Source organism: Bos javanicus, chromosome 5 (genome assembly GCF_032452875.1).
Source record: "Bos javanicus breed banteng chromosome 5, ARS-OSU_banteng_1.0, whole genome shotgun sequence".
NCBI lineage: Eukaryota > Metazoa > Chordata > Mammalia > Artiodactyla > Bovidae > Bos > Bos javanicus.
The window spans coordinates 32214024-32226904 of record NC_083872.1 but is presented as its reverse complement, the minus strand read 5'-3'; the positions used below and the strand labels follow the sequence as shown (position 1 = coordinate 32226904).

The following is a 12881-nucleotide window of genomic DNA, read 5'->3' as shown; positions in this document are numbered from 1 at the left end:
TTGTGGAGTTTCCTCGCAGTGGGTGGGGTTGTACGGGTGGCTTGTCAAGGTTTCTTGGTTAGGGAGGCTTGTGTCAGTGTCCTGGTAGGTGGAGCTGGATTTCTTCTCTCTGGAGTGCAATGAAGTGTCCAGTAATGAGTTATGAGATGTCAATGGGTTTGGGGTGACTTTGGGAAGCCTGTATATTGAAGCTCAGGGCAGTGTTCCTATGTTGCTGGAGAATTTGCATGGTATCTCTTGCTTTGGAACTTGTTGGCCCTTGGGTGGTGCTTGGTTTCAGTGTAGGTATGGAGGTGTTTGATGAGCTCCTACCAATTAATGTTCCGTGGAGTCAGGAGTTCTCTGGTGTTCTCAGGATTTGGACTTAAGCCTCCTGCTTCTGGGTTTCAGTCTTATTTTTACAGTAGCCTCAAGACTTCTCCATCTCCTTTCAAAGACAATGGCCTGCTTTTCTGGGTGTCTGATGTCCTTTGCCATCATTCACAAGTTGTTTTGTGGAATTTACTCAGCGTTTAAATGTTCTTTTGATGAATTTGTGGGGGAGAAAGTGGTCTCCCCGTCCTATTCCTCTGCCATCTTAGGACTTCCCTCTCTCTATATTTATTTTCCTCTCCTTTAATTTTTCCCGTTAAGTAGTAGTTTTCAGTGTTAAAGTATTAATCTTCAACTTATTCCTACATATTTAATCTCTTTGATGATAATAAATGGTACCATTTAAAATATTTTTATTTAATAACTGTTCTTGACTGTGTATAGAACACAAATGCTTTTAAAATTTAAGATACAACCCACATGCCATAAAACTCACTATTTTTTAACTGAACTGAAAAGTAGAGGCTTTTTAGTATATTAACAAAGTCATGCTACTATCACCACTAATTCTAGAATATTTTCATCATCCAAAAAGAAAACCCGTGCCAATCAGAAATCACTTCTTTCCATCTCTCTCCCCCAACCCTGGCAATGCCTATTTTGGACATTCAATATAAATGAAATCATATAATATGAGGTCTTTCATATCTTACTTATTTAACTTAGCATAATGTTTTTGTTGCTGTAGCATAAATCAGTACTTCATTCCTTTTTATGACTAAATAATATATATATGTGATTATATCATATTTTGTTTATCCAATTATCAGTTGATGTATAGTAAATTCTTTTCCAATTTGGGGCTATAATGACTGTGGTTCTGTGAACATTTATATACAAACTTCTGTGTGAAATGTACTTTGGATTGATCTCAATTGATCATTTTCTAAGTTTTTGTTAAAATTTTCTGTTAACCTCCTCTAGTGAATTTTTCACTTCAAATATAATACTTTTCAACTCTAGAATTTCTATTTGTTTCCTTTTATAAACAATTGATATTTTTATTGATATTCTCTATTTGATAAAGCACTGTTCTCACTCTTTCCTTTAGTTGTAGTTTTATTTAGTCCTTTGAACACACTTAGAATAGATTATTAAAAGTTTTTGTCTAATAAACCTGGGATACTTCAGGGACAGTTACTACTGACTGCTTTTTTCCCCTTTGTATGGGCCATACCTTATTCTTAGCAAGTTTTTAAATGTTTTGTTGAAGCCAGACGTTAAAGTAACATAATGTGGCATAATGTGAAGATGGTCCTTCTTCACCCGGTCATTGCTGTTGTGTGTTTGTTTAGTAACTTTATTGCACTAACTCTTAAAGGCTGTATTCTTTGTTGACTGTGGTCACTGAAGTCTGTGCTTGGTTATCTTAGTGGTCAGCACATGACTGAAGAGAGATTTCTTTACATGCATAGAAATAATGTCTTTCAAGTCTTTGCTGAGGTGCTCCGTGTACATGTTGAGGCATATCTTCAACAGGTTTGCCTGGAAGTTTATAATTTATAACTATAAATCATAACGCCACCTTATCTTTTACTTTCTGCTTGCACAGACCCTTAAGATAGGTCAAGTGTGAGAGCTTAGTCTTCCTATGTCTTTTCTCAGTGTGTAACTGTTTGGCATACACACAGTCCTACAGATGAATATGGACTTTTAGATTCTCAGGATACATGAGAAATTTTCAAAACAACCTAGGTTGTCCCATTCCATAGGTGGCCTTTTCATTTTGCTGATGGTTTTCTTTGTTGTGCAAAAGCTTTTAAGCTTGGTTGGGTGCCATATATTTTTGCTTCCACTTCTTTTCCCTCGGCAGACAGATTTAGGGAAATATTGCTATGATTTATGTCAGAGAATGTTTTGCCTATCTTCTATGAATTTTACAGTGTCATATCCTAGCTTCAGATCTTTAAACAATTTTTAGTTTACTTTTGAGGAAAATGAAAGTCACTCAGTCGTGCCAGACTCTTTGAGACCCCATGGACTATAGAGCCCATGAAATTATGCAGGCCAGAATACTGGAGTGGGTAGCCTATCCCTTCTCTAGCTGACCTTCCTGACCCAGGAATCAAACCAGGGTCTCCTGCCTTGCAGGCGGATTCTTTACCAATTGATCTATCAAAACATCACCTCAAATGGTGTGAGGGGATGTTTTAATTTCATTAATTTACCTGTAGCTGTCCAGCATTCCCAGCCCACTTTTTGAAAATTTTCTTTTTTCCATTGTATATTCTTGCCTCCTTTGCCACAGATTAACTGATGTAGGTGCATGTGTAGTACAATGTTAAAGAGAAGTGATGGTAGTGATAATCCTAGCCTTGTTTCTGATCTTAGGAATAACGGTTTCAATATGTCACAATAAAGTATGACATTAACTGTAAGTGTGTTGTAGATACATTTCATGAGATAACCCTACTTTTTATTGGTTCTTTTGCTGGGAGATTTATCGTGAAAATGGCTGTTAAATTTTATCAAATTACTTTTCAGGCTTTATGAGATAATTTTCTTTTTTAATATGTAAAAAAGTAAATTCTTTTTATCTTATAATAGCTTCAACTTAACAATTTCTAATAAAACAAGATTTCCTATAAACTATTCACCCTCCTCCTAATACTAAATTCCTATATAACCATAATAAATTTTTAAAACTAGTAAGTCTACATTAGAAATATATTATTAATTATATAACAGACTTCATTCAGATTTAATCAGTTGTTTCCACTTATGTTCTTATTTTCTGCTTCTTAATCTTATCCTGAAAACTACATTGCATTTTCCCCTAAATTAATAATCTTCCGCAGCTTTACTGAAGTAAGATTGACAAAAATTTTTTTTATATATTTAAGGTATATAATGTGATGCTTCAGTATGTATACATTGAGAAACGATTACATCAATATACCATTGATATAAGTGGGGGGTTAAGTCCCCTACTACTCTTGTGTTTCTGTCAATTTCTCCCTTTGTGTCTGTTAATATTTGCTTTATGTATTTAGGTGTTCCTGTGTTGGGAGCCGAAGAATTGGTGCTTTTGAACCGTGGTGCTGGAGAAGACTCTTGAAAGTCCCTTGGACAGCAAGGAGATCAGACCAGTCAATCCTAAAGGAAATCAGTCCTGAATATTCATTGAAAGGACTGATGCAGAAGCTGAAGCTCCAATACTTTGGCCACCTGATGCAAAGAAGTAGACTCATTTGAAAAGACTCTGATGCTGGGAAAGATTGAAGGCAGAAGGAGAAGGTGATGACAGAGGATGAGAGGGTTCAATGGCATCACAAACTTGATGGGCATGAATTTTGGCAAGTTCTGGGATTTGGTGATGGACAGGGAAGCCTGAAGTGCTGCAGTCCATGGGGTCACAGAGTCAGACATGACTGAGTGACTGAACTGAACTGATGTTGGTACATATATATTTACATTAGTTATATCTTATATTTATCCCTTGATCATTATGTAGTGTCCTTCATTGTCTCATGTAACAGTCTTCTTTTTAAAGTATATTTTGTCTGATACATGTATTGTTACTTTGGCTTTCTTTTGATTTCCATTTACATGGAATACATTTTTCTATTCCTTCACTTTAAGTCTTTCTTAGCCTTTAGATATGAAGTGAGTCTCTTGTAGATGGCATATATACATGTCTTATTTTTGTATCCATTAAACCACTCTGTCTTTTAACTGGAGTATTTATTGTATTTAAAGTAATTATATTGAAGAATCCTTGCATCCCTGGGATAAAGCCCATTTGGTCTTGATGTATGATCTTTTTAATATGTTGTTGGATTCTGTTTGCTAGAATTTTGTTAAGGAGTTTTGCATCTATGTTCATCACTTCAGATGGCTAACAAACACATGAAAAGATGCTCACCATCACTCATTATCAGAGAAATGCAAATCAAAACCGCAATGAGGTACCGTTTCATGCCAGTCAGAATGGCTGCTATCCAAAAAGTCTACAAGAAATAAGTGCTGGAGAGGGTGTGGAGAAAAGGGAACCCTCTTACACTGTTGGTGGGAATGTAAACTAGTACAGCCACTATGGAGAACAGTGTGGAGATTCCTTAAAAAACTGGAAATAGAACTGCCATACGACCCAGCAATCCCACTGCTGGGCATACACACCGAGGAAACCAGAATTGAAAGAGACACGTGTACCCCAATGTTCATCGCAGCACTGTTTCTAATAGCCAGGACATGGAAGCAACCTAGATGTCCATCAGTAGACGAATTGATAAGCAAGCTGTGGTACATATACACAATGGAGTATTACTCAGCCATTAAAAAGAATACATTTGAATCAGTTCTAATGAGGTGGATGAAACTGGAGCCTATTATACAGAGTGAAGTAAGCCAGAAAGAAAAACACCAATACGGTATACTAATGCATATATATGGAATTTAGAAAGACGGTAATGATAACCCTGTATGCGAGACAGCAAAAGAGACACAGATGTATAGAACAGTCTTTTGGACTCTGGGAGAGGGCGAGGGTGGGATGGTTTGGGGGAATGGCATTGAAACATGTATAATATCATATAAGAAACGAATCGCCAGTCCAGGTTCAATGCATGATACAGGCTGCTCGGGGCTGGTACACTGGGATGACCCAGAGGGATGGTATGGGGAGGGAGGTGGGAGGGGAGTTCAGGATGGGGAACACATGTACACCCGTGGCGGATTCATGTTGATGTATGGCAAAACCAATACAATATTGTAAAGTAATTAGCCTCCAATTAAAATAAATAAATTTATATTAAAAAATAAAGTAATTATAGATATGTATATTCTTGTTGCTCTTTTCTATTGTTTGGAGGTTGTTTTGTGGATCTGTTTTGCTCTTTTTTTTTTTTCTTATGATTTGAAGACTGTATTTGATTCTGTTTTCTTTTGTGTGTATGAATCTAGTATAGCTTTTTGTTTTATACATGATGGATAAGTGTATACACACACACACACATATATATATTTTTAAGTTGTTGATCTCTTACTTTCAAATGCATTAAAAACCCTGTGTGTATACTCTCTTACCCTCATCATTACTATTTTGATATCATATTTTATATTTCAGTTCAGTTCAATTCAGTTCACTCAGTCGTGTCCAACTCTTTGCGACCCCATGAATTGCAGCGTGCCAGGCCTCCCTGTCCATCACCAACTCCCAGAGTTCACTCAAACTCACGTCCATCGAGTTGGTGATGCCATCCAGCCATCTCATCCTCTGTCGTCCCCTTTTCCTCCTGTCCCCAATCCCTCCCAGCATCAGAGTCTTTTCCAATGAGTCAACTCTTCACATGAGGTGGCCAAAGTACTGGAGTTTTGGCTTTAGCATCATTCCTTCCAAAGAACACCCAGGACTGATCTCATTTAGAATCGACTGGTTGGATCTCCTTGCAGTCCAAGGGACTCTCAAGAGTCTTCTCCAACACCACAGTTCAAAAGCATCAATTCTTCGGCGCTCAGCTTTCTTTATAGTCCAACTCTCACATCCATACATGACTACTGGAAAAACCACAGCCTTGACTAGACTGACCTTTGTTGGCAAAGTAATGTCTCTGCTTTTTAATATGCTGTCTAGGTTGGTCATAACTTTCCTTCCAAGGAGTAAGCGTCTTTAATTTCATGGCTGCAGTCACCATCTGCAGTGATTTTGGAGCCCCCCAAAATAAAGTCTGACACTGTTTCCCCCTCTATTACCCATGAAGTAGTGGGACCAGATGCCATGTTCTTCATTTTCTGAATGTTGAGCTTTAAGCCAACTTTTTCACTCTCCTCTTTCACTTTCATCAAGAGGCTTTTTAGTTCCTCTTCACTTTCTGCCATAAGGGGGTGTCATCTGCATATCTGAGTTTATTGATATTTCTCCTGGCAATCTTGATTCCTGCTTGTGCTTCTTCCAGCCCAGCGTTCTCATGATAGTGTATCCATTAACTGCTTATTCTGGATATAGATGATTCTACTACTTAAAAAAAATTTTTTTTTAAGTTTTTTAATCTTCCTACTAGTTTTATGTATGAAATTATTTCCTATCTTTACTATATGCTTGCTTTTACCAATGTTCTTTACCTTTACTATATGTTTGCCTTTACTGAAGAGCTTTCCCATTTCATAATTTTCATATTTTTAAGCTTGGCTGTTGGGGGCCAGAGTGAGGCACTCCACCCACGGCAAAGGTCATGAGGAAGGAGGCTCAACATACGCAAAAGCGGGATCGAGCCTCAGGAGTCCCCCTGGAAATCCTCGAGCATCTACCCCCATAACCAGAGCCTGCCTACTTTACTACTTTGTGCTCTCACCTACACCTCTGACTTTACGGGGGGCTGTCCCCCACCACCTCTTTCAGAGAAGGAGTTAACTTAGAGCTCCAGTTAATAAAAACTCCTGGGTGTGACAAGAGTGTTTTAACCTACAAACTCCTCTGAAGGTTCTCTGGCCTGCCTGACAGACTCGTCCGGCCACATGTGATTGCTCACAGCCTCCCAACCATGAGAGGCACGAGATGCTTTAAACCTTCTAAAAACAGGTTGCTTAGAAAAGTTAGAAAACTATAAGTATAGTGGGCTGATTAGAAATTGTATTGGTGAAGGGTTTTTCATTTGTTGAGCCAATGTTTGTTGCTAAGTCTCCACATCTCCTGCCCTTATACACATTAATGAATATATAGAAGAAATAAGTATTAACCTTTGATATTAATCACGTTAGACCTTAGGCTAAGTAAATTCTTTCCTTAACTAAAACCCACTACACCCTCACCCTATAGGAATGTAACTTTATTTGGGTGGCGTCTGTTTTAAGAATAATCACCCCTGGAGAAATAAGTGTTCTGGTTGACTGACCGCTGTCACAAGGAGAGGGTCATAAATTGTCAGCAAGGCCCCTGGCCAGAAGATGATGTAACACCCCTAAGACCTCTGTATACATTTGTATGAAGCACCTGACTTTGATAAAAGTCAGGACTGCTGACCTTGCATGACTTTTGCATAACATCTCAGTGTATAAAAGTAGACCATGGAAAATAAAGAATTGGGATCAGTTCCTCGAAAGACTGGTCTCCCCATGTCGCTCTCTCTCTCACTCTGGCTGAGTCTCCATCTGGAGCGCGGAACCCACCATGCTTACTAATTATGCCTGGGCTTCTAAGATCCGCCTGGGGAGGCCTCAGTGTCTCCTCTCCTTCGGGAGAACGGAAGGACGCCTGCGGCCTACGTAAGTGGTGCAAACTTCTTGTCTTGAAGTTTTATTGGTCTCCCGCGTAAACCAAGCTACTCAGCCTCTTTTCTCCACTGAGTTTTCCTACTGAGCTATCCTCATTCTATTACTCTTTATATCTTTAATTAATATCTAATTGAAGCTATTGTATCCTGATCCTCGCCGACGCTGTCCCCACTTTGAACTCCCTGGATCAGCCGAGGCTGGACCCCGGCACTTGGCCTTTTTATTTTCACCTTTATCTTTATTTGTAAGCCCAGTTTGGTGAAACTGTACTGTTTTAGCTTTGCTACTCAATAAAGCTTTAGATCTCTCCATCAAATCTGAATGAGGGCCTTACTGTGTAGAGCATTCTTAGTTATACATTTTTCCCTTTTATCACTTTAAATAAATCATTCCACTCCTTTCTGGTCTGTAGAGTTTCTGCTCAAAATTCAGCTCATAGCCTCATGTGGATTCCCTTGTGTATTATTTGTTGCTGTCCCATTGCTGCTTTTAATATTCTCTCTGTATCTTTACTTTTGTCATTTTAATACTATGTGTCTTGGGGTTTTCTTCTTTGGTTTATCCCTGCATAGGACTCATTGGGCTTCTTGGATTTGGTTGTTTCCTTTCCCAAGTTAGGGAAGTTCTTAGCTATTATGTCTTCAAATATGTTCTCAGCCCATTTCTTTCTGTCTTCATGTTCTGGGACTCATTTGATGTGAATGATAATATATTTGATATTGTATCAGAGGTCTCTTAAACAGTCCCCATTTCTTTTCATTCTTTTGTTTTTCATTCTTTTCTGATGGCATCATTGATTTCCACTATTCTGTCTTACTACTCATTGATCCATTTCTCTATCATTCAGCCTACCACTGATTCTTTCTTGTGTACTTCTCATTTCAGTTATTGGATTCTTTCTTTTTCAGTTATTGGACTCTTCATCTCTGGTTTTTCTTTGTATTTTCTAATTCTTTGTTAAAAACACCAAACTTATCACTCTGAGCATCCATTCTTCTCCCAAGCTCTTTGATCATCTTTATGATCGCTACCCTGAATCCTTTCTTGGGTAAATTGCCTATCCTTATTTCATTTAGTCCTTTTCCTGGGGTTTTATCTTTTTTCTTTGTTTGAAACTGTCACTTCATTTTGCCTAAGTTGCTATTTGTATTTTTGTGTATCTGGTATTTTGGTTGCATTTCCGAACTCTGGAAAAGTGGCCTTTTGTAGGAGATATCCTATGCATGCAGTAGTGTGCTACCCTCTCCTCATCCAAGCTGTATACCTTACAGTTCCCCACTATGAGTGCTGAATGGGTCCTTCTGTTGTGGTAGGCTGACTATGTGGGAGGTCTGGTAGGCTTGACTGGTCTCTGGTTTGGTTGTTTTCTAGGCCCTGTCTTGTGTGGAGGCTGCCAGTAACTGGTTGGTAGGACTAATTTGTCCTACCGGTTGGCAGGACTAGTCATGAGGTGGGTGACTGTCAATCCCACTAATCCCAGGTGGGGCTAGTGCTGGTTTACTGGTGGATGAAGTCAGGGTCAAGAAGACTTCATGCTGTTGCTCAGCCACTGGTGGGTGAAGCCAGGTCCTAAGATTAGTACAAGCCTATGGGCTGTACTCCAAATACCTTTATGAATTTTAAGATGCTTTTCTCAGATCCAATATTGGAATAATCAGGAAATTATTGTTAACTAACAAGATATCCTGGTATAGTAAGATAACCCTTCATCACCTTCTGTCTTTGGTCACTAGCAATGGAGATATTTTCTAAACGTCCTTTGCATAGCTGCTTTCACCTCATTGTTCTTCAGGCTATAGATAAGGGGATTCATTAAGGGAGTGATCACACTGTATTGTACAGAGAAGATCAACTCCTGTGGAGAGCCCAAGGTTGGCACTATATGGCGAAGGAAAGCTGAACAATAAAATAGGAGCACTGCAGTGAGGTGGGAAGAGCAGGTGGAGAAGGCCTTGCTTCTATATGAAGAGGAGCGGATATTTAGGATGGTAGAAACAATGAGAGTGTAAGACAGTATGATTAGGAAACAGGTTCCCAACCCATGCAGGAGACTAGAGCAGAGCAGAATAGTGAAACTGGTGGAGACATCAGAGCAGGAAAGGGGAAAGAGAGAGGGCAGCTCACAGCTGTAGTAGGGGATAAACTGATCCCTACAGAAGTCAAAATCCATAGCTAGAAGGATGTTGATGAATGCGTCCAGAAAACCCAGGCTCCAGGAACCTAACACCAGACCTTTACAGAGCTGGTTGCTCATCTTCTTGCCATAGAGCAGAGGGTGGCAGATGGCAGCGTAGCGATCATAGGCCATAACTGAGAGCAGACAGGCTTCAGTGCCCCCCAAGTCAAACACAAAGAAGACTTGAGCTAGACAGGCCTCCACAGAGACTGTTTTCTTCTGAGACAGGAGAATTTCCAGCATCTTGGGTACTGTGGCAGAAGAGAAGCAAAAATCCAGGAAAGAAAGGTGACTCAGGAAGAAGTACATGGGAGTGTGGAGGTGAGAATCGGTTCTGATCACCAGCATCATTGTCAGGTTCCCCAGCAGAGTCAGGAGGTAAATTGCTAGGAAGAACACAAAGGATAATGCCTGGACATGAGGGTCTGCAGACAGTCCAAGGAGAATGAATTCAGTGATAGTGCTGTGGTTCCCCAAGGCCATTTAGAGAAATCTAGTCTAGAAATAAAAAAAGGAACAGGAGATGTTTTCAGCAAAATGACAGAGTGTGGAGTGCCAAGCTCTTCTTCTACAGAAACAACAAAACCAAGCAGAAGCTGTCAGGACTAACTTTGTTGGTACTCTGGGAAATAATCAAAGGTGCACAGCAACCAAGTAAACACTGAACCAAGAAAAAGGCAACTTAAAAATAGGAGGAAAGCTTTGTGGCATTTTTATTTACCCTTGCCTAACTCCTAGGTCCAGTGGCCAGCCTGAAGTTGGCCTAGAGTGGAACCATGGTCTGAGGTCTGGAGGGAGCCATAACTCACTCACAGTGTATTTTAACTTGTCTGAGAACTACCTGAAGGACCTATTCAAGGTGCTCTGTCTCTGTTTCACATGAAATCACACAGGGTTCAAACGTGGCCCATACTGCTTGAAAACGTTGTAAGAGTAATGAGAAATCTGTAGCTGCCTGGGACAAAAGATTATGATTAAAACATACAACAGACCATCAACAGACTGAGAAGAAAATCTAGAAAGAGAGTTTCTTTGGGAAATTAAATTCAAGCATTTAAAACTGGCTGTGTTTACTAGGGAATTTTAAAAGCCATATGCATGTCCAGTAGCACTCATGTTCAGAGAAGACCAGAGTCGATCTTATGCTTTCACCTCTGGCTGATCCCTAGTTTCACTGCAAGTGGGAGAGAAGTCTAAGAATTGTTAACAATCTATCTGGGAAAATACTAAATGAGTGCTTCAGCATGGAGTGAATCTTCAAAAACTAGAGGAGGGTGGTGTTTTAAAATTTTTACCTTTTAGCATTCAAAAAAATCTCTGGCAAAGTACTTGTTGAACACAAGCTTGAGGAAAAGATACTTCATTGAGCACACACAACACTGAACTGCTTTTGCAAAAATAAATTGGAAAATTTATTGAACAATAGTTGACTACAACCTTCAGATATAAAAAATAGAAAAGAGTAAAAATCTAATTTTCAGGGTTATAATATTATGATATTAAAATGTCCAGTTTTCAACAAAAAATCATGATGCACACAAAAGAAATATGAAATTATGGGCCATAAAAGAAAACTTAAATTGACAGAAACTGTCCCTAAGGCACCTAAGACTTTAGACTTACTGGACAAAACTCCCCTCATCCTCAGTATTACTGAGATGTATTTGACAGAATATATGTAACTTTAAGGTGTACAACATGTTTATTTCACACACACACATATAAGTGTGTATGTATGTATATAAATATATACATACATACATATGTTGCAAAGTGATTACCACAATAACATCAGTTAACAGATCCCCTCATGAAATTACCTTTTCTTTGTGGTGATAAAACTTAAGACCTACTATCCTAACATTCAAGTATACAATACAGTGTTGTTAATTATAACCACCATGCTGTACATTAAATCCGTTGAATTTACTTATAAGTTTGCATCCTTTGATCAAAATCAACCCATTTCCCCAACCCTTAAGCCCCTGCTAAGTACCATCTACTTTTTATTTCTATGAGTTAAGCTTTTATGATTCCACATATAAGTGAGATTATTCAGGGTCTTTCTCCTTCTCATTCATTTCATTTAACATACTGCCTTCTAAGTCCAACTATGTCAAATATGGATTTCTTCTTTTTGACGACTGAGTAATAGTCCGTTATATATTTCTTTAATTATTTGCCCATCAATAGACACTAAGTTTGCTGCAATATCTTGGCTACTGTGAATAATGTAATAAACTCGGGGGAGCAGCTGTCTCTTAAGGTGATTCAGTTATACATACACATTTATGTATTCTTTTTCAAATAATTTTCCCATCTACATTATTACACAATATTGAGCAACATCCCCAGTGCTATACAGTAGGTCCTTGTTCATCATCTAGTTTAAATATAGCAGTGGGTACATGTCAGTCCCAAACTCCCAATCTACCCCTCCCCTCAACCCTTTCCCCTTGGTAACTATAAGTTTGTTCTCTAAGTCTGAGAGTCTGTTCCTGTTTTGCAAACAAGTTCACTTACGTGATTTTTTGTTTTTTAGATTCTGCATGTAAGTGATATCACATATTTGTGTTTCTTTGTCTGACTTACCTCAAGGATTATGATAATCTCTAGGTCCATCCAAGTTGCTGAAAATGGCATTATTTAATCCCCTTTTAGGCTGATTAATATTACACTGTATATACAAACCATATTTTCTTTATCCCCTCATCTGTCAATGGACATTTAGGTTGCTCCCAAACCTTAGCTATTGGAAACAGCACTGCAATGAACATCAGGGCATAGGTATACTTTCAAACCATGATTTTCTCTGGATATATGCCAAGGAGTGGGATCACTGGATCATATGGTAGTTCTGTTTTTAGTTTTTTAAAGAATCTATATAGTGGCTGTATCAATTTATATTCCCACCAACAGTGTAAGAGGGTTCCCTTTTCTCCACAATCTCTCCAGCATTTATTGTTTGTAGATTTTTTGATGATGGCCATTTTGACTGGTTTGAGATGACATCTCATTGTAGTTTTGATTTGCATTTCTTTAATAACTAGTGATATTGAATATATTTTCATGCATTTATTGGCCATCTGATGTCTTCTTTGGAGAAAGGTACTATGGTACTTTG

The 12881-nt window shown here is 38.6% G+C and overlaps 1 protein-coding gene across 1 annotated transcript; it reads right to left on the bottom strand.

Moving 5' to 3' along the window:
* Positions 1–9305: 9305 nt before the first annotated feature.
* LOC133248824 (olfactory receptor 8S1-like) lies at positions 9306–10240 on the bottom strand. The gene has a single exon (XM_061419128.1). The coding sequence runs from the start codon at positions 10238–10240 to the stop codon at positions 9311–9313; it is 930 nt and encodes a 309-aa protein (XP_061275112.1). The 3' UTR covers positions 9306–9310.
* Between the last annotated feature and the right edge of the window lie 2641 nt (positions 10241–12881).

Excerpts from the sequence above, each read along its gene's own strand:
- LOC133248824 (XM_061419128.1), bottom strand. The coding sequence starts at position 10,240 with ATGGCCTTGGGGAACCACAGCACTATCACTGAATTCATTCTCCTTGGA.